At 37.1% G+C, this 4,062-nt stretch overlaps 2 protein-coding genes across 2 annotated transcripts; both read left to right on the forward strand.

Annotated features, from left to right (window-relative positions):
- Nucleotides 1-235: 235 nt before the first annotated feature.
- BESB_042040 (cytochrome c oxidase subunit iii subfamily protein) lies at nucleotides 236-649 on the forward strand (the record flags this gene model as incomplete). Its single annotated transcript, XM_029362712.1, has 1 exon — nucleotides 236-649. One exon carries the CDS (start codon nucleotides 236-238, stop codon nucleotides 647-649), a length of 414 nt encoding a protein of 137 aa, XP_029214642.1.
- Nucleotides 650-732: 83 nt separating this feature from the next.
- On the forward strand, nucleotides 733-1,279 carry BESB_042050 (cytochrome b; the record flags this gene model as incomplete). The annotated part of the gene is made up of 2 exons (XM_029362713.1): nucleotides 733-771; nucleotides 836-1,279. The coding sequence occupies 2 exons, from the start codon at nucleotides 733-735 to the stop codon at nucleotides 1,277-1,279; spliced, it is 483 nt and encodes a 160-aa protein (XP_029214643.1).
- Nucleotides 1,280-4,062: the final 2,783 nt, after the last annotated feature.

A 4,062-nucleotide genomic window follows, 5' to 3' on the forward strand; every position in this document is an offset into this window, starting at 1 on the left:
TGATTGGATACCCAGGGAACTGTGCTCCCATTAATAAGAATCATATTCTAAGTCACCAGGCATGCAATACCAATCAGATAACAACTGAAGCTAGACTCCATGTTACACTTACTAAAATGGGATTCCTAGGTTGATATAAACTACCTTTTTCTGGGGAGTATATACTACGAGTTGGACTACTGGTTTAGATCTTGAAGGTCTTTGTTTACCGGATCCAAGTTCTCTTGTGCTTTTCATGACCATCATGTTAAGTGCATTAAGTATAGTGGTATCCAGCGTATATTTGAAAAACCAACATTTGTATACAAGCTGTACGAATATCATGACATTCACTTTGGTAGTCGCCTTCTTAATGTTAGTCTGTACGGAATACTTAGGACTATCTCTTTATATTAATGATAATGCATTTGGTAATGGACTTTTCATCTTAACTGGTATACATTTTAGCCATGTTATTGTTGGAGCTATCCTTGTATTCTTCACTCAAAGTATCTATAGTTCTTTAGTTACTTACATGCCTACAAGCTCTATAATGCTAAGCAAATCTAAAGGTATGTTATGCAAGATCTTTACAGAACCATTCACTATTTTATATCTACACTTTGTAGAAACCATGTGGATATTAATCCACATTACATTCTATCTCTAAATCATATAACGGTCGTAAGGTACGCCGGGGATAACAGTCAGATAATATGGGAGTTCTAATCCTCGGATTGTATCAGCACCTCCATGTCGGCTCATTACTCCCTTGTTATTGAACAAGATTCAGTTAGGAACGCTAGTTCACCGTCAGATGTAATACGTGAGCTGGGTTAAGAACGTCTGGAGACAGTTTGTTCCCTATCTACCATATTATCTAATTGGTTTAATTTTCTTACAAACGGCTTTTGGTTTGATTGAATTATCGCACCCAGATAACTCCATACCAGTGAACCGGTTTGTAACTCCGCTTCATATCGTACCTGAATGGTACTTTTTAGCATATTATGCGGTGTTAAAAGTAATCCCATCCAAAACCGGTGGTTTGTTAGTATTTATGTCCTCTCTCATTAACTTAGCTCTTTTATCTGAAATTCGAGCTTTGAATACTCGAATGTTGATACGACAACATTTTATGACTCGAAATGTAGTCAGTGGATGGGTAATTATTTGGGTATACAGTATGATCTTCTTGATTATTATTGGTAGTGCTATTCCACAAGCGACTTATATCTTATATGGTAGATTAGCTACTATCGTATATCTTACTACCGGATTGGTTCTATGCTTATACTAAATCAATAGTTATAATGACTACAGCTTCCAAGCAAACATGATTACCGTGATATTGAAATCCAACACTTTTAGCTGTCTTAAGCAGTCCAGTGGGGTGGTGGTGTACTGCAATCATAAAGAACTTGGTTGTCTGTATCTCATAACCGGAGTCATCTTCAGTATTCTAGGAACTATAATGTCTTTGTTTATTCGATTTGAGTGAACACATAAGATCATCGAATTTAACGTATCTCCTGAAAGTAACGGTACAAGCTGTAAACAAAGGACTCCTTAACTTAAACTGAGGAGTCAAGTAGGTACAAACCGTACAAGGATTAATTATGTCCATCTGTGCATCTAAGTTGAGACTATCGGTTATATATTTTAGACGCTAACTTCCCGGCTAAACTTTGACTTATTAAACCAGCCTGGGATCATAAAAGTACTATGTATGGTAAGATTGAGCGTGGACTATCGAATGAAAAATGTGCTCCAACGCTAGTCTAAGTCTCTAACATACCTTTTACTACAACTGTACGGAACGTAACAAACCTCCAGGCAAGAACTTGGTATTCTGTTCTAATTCCCCGTGGTAAACACAGTCAACGAATGGCGGAAGGAGCATTCATATGTTATGCAGTGTCTTAGGAGAGATACTCTAGATTTAGCATTCATCTACAGCTACGGTAACTGTTGTGTTTAAATAGCGGTTAACCTTTCCTTTTCCTTACGTACTCAGGGCATGCAATACCAATCAGATAACAACTGAAGCTAGACTCCATGTTACACTTACTAAAATGGGATTCCTAGGTTGATATAAACTACCTTTTTCTGGGGAGTATATACTACGAGTTGGACTACTGGTTTAGATCTTGAAGGTCTTTGTTTACCGGATCCAAGTTCTCTTGTGCTTTTCATGACCATCATGTTAAGTGCATTAAGTATAGTGGTATCCAGCGTATATTTGAAAAACCAACATTTGTATACAAGCTGTACGAATATCATGACATTCACTTTGGTAGTCGCCTTCTTAATGTTAGTCTGTACGGAATACACGGATCGGATTCTTGTTGGCCTGGCACCTGTTTAGTAACTGGATGAACGCTTTTTACGCCTGGTATGCATGGATAATACTCGACTCTTCTATAGTTTAACCGCTACTGCTGGGACTGTATATTATGTACTTACGGTAGTACTATCAAGCCTCTTCTTCCAAATAGATTTCATGGAAAACCTAAAATTCGCATGTTTGATTGACATTTAGCCGCTAATATACAATCATCCAAGATATATTTATCTATCGCAGGTTCGGTCTAATGTCCCGTTATACTATATAGATCACATGGCTTCTGGTACTTTGAGATCATGCTAACGGCGAGAAGGGAAGTGTGTTTCAAAGAAAAGGGATGTTTAGCCGGGAAGTTAGCGTCTAAAATATATAACCGATAGTCTCAACTTAGATGCACAGATGGACATAATTAATCCTTGTACGGTTTGTACCTACTTGACTCCTCAGTTTAAGTTAAGGAGTCCTTTGTTTACAGCTTGTACCGTTACTTTCAGGAGCATACGTTAAATTCGATGATCTTATGTGTTTCACTCAAATCGAATAAACAAAGACATTATAGTTCCTAGAATACTGAAGATGACTCCGGTTATGAGATACAGACAACCAAGTTCTTTATGATTGCAGTACACCACCACCCCACTGGACTGCTTAAGACAGCTAAAAGTGTTGGATTTCAATATCACGGTAATCATGTTTGCTTGGAAGCTGTAGTCATTATAACTATTGATTTAGTATAAGCATAGAACCAATCCGGTAGTAAGATATACGATAGTAGCTAATCTACCATATAAGATATAAGTCGCTTGTGGAATAGCACTACCAATAATAATCAAGAAGATCATACTGTATACCCAAATAATTACCCATCCACTGACTACATTTCGAGTCATAAAATGTTGTCGTATCAACATTCGAGTATTCAAAGCTCGAATTTCAGATAAAAGAGCTAAGTTAATGAGAGAGGACATAAACTAACAAACCACCGGTTTTGGATGGGATTACTTTTAACACCGCATAATATGCTAAAAAGTACCATTCAGGTACGATATGAAGCGGAGTTACAAACCGGTTCACTGGTATGGAGTTATCTGGGTGCGATAATTCAATCAAACCAAAAGCCGTTTGTAAGAAAATTAAACCAATTAGATAATATGGTAGATAGGGAACAAACTGTCTCCAGACGTTCTTAACCCAGCTCACGTATTACATCTGACGGTGAACTAGCGTTCCTAACTGAATCTTGTTCAATAACAAGGGAGTAATGAGCCGACATGGAGGTGCTGATACAATCCGAGGATTAGAACTCCCAATATTATCTGACCTGTTATCCCCGGCGTACCTTACGACCGTTATATGATTTAGAGATAGAATGTAATGTGGATTAATATCCACATGGTTTCTACAAAGTGTAGATATAAAATAGTGAATGGTTCTGTAAAGATCTTGCATAACATACCTTTAGATTTGCTTAGCATTATAGAGCTTGTAGGCATGTAAGTAACTAAAGAACTATAGATACTTTGAGTGAAGAATACAAGGATAGCTCCAACAATAACATGGCTAAAATGTATACCAGTTAAGATGAAAAGTCCATTACCAAATGCATTATCATTAATATAAAGAGATAGTCCTAAGTATTCCGTACAGACTAACATTAAGAAGGCGACTACCAAAGTGAATGTCATGATATTCGTACAGCTTGTATACAAATGTTGGTTTTTCAAATATACGCTGGA

This window comes from Besnoitia besnoiti (genome assembly GCF_002563875.1).
Source record: "Besnoitia besnoiti strain Bb-Ger1 chromosome Unknown contig00208, whole genome shotgun sequence".
Lineage (NCBI taxonomy): Eukaryota > Apicomplexa > Conoidasida > Eucoccidiorida > Sarcocystidae > Besnoitia > Besnoitia besnoiti.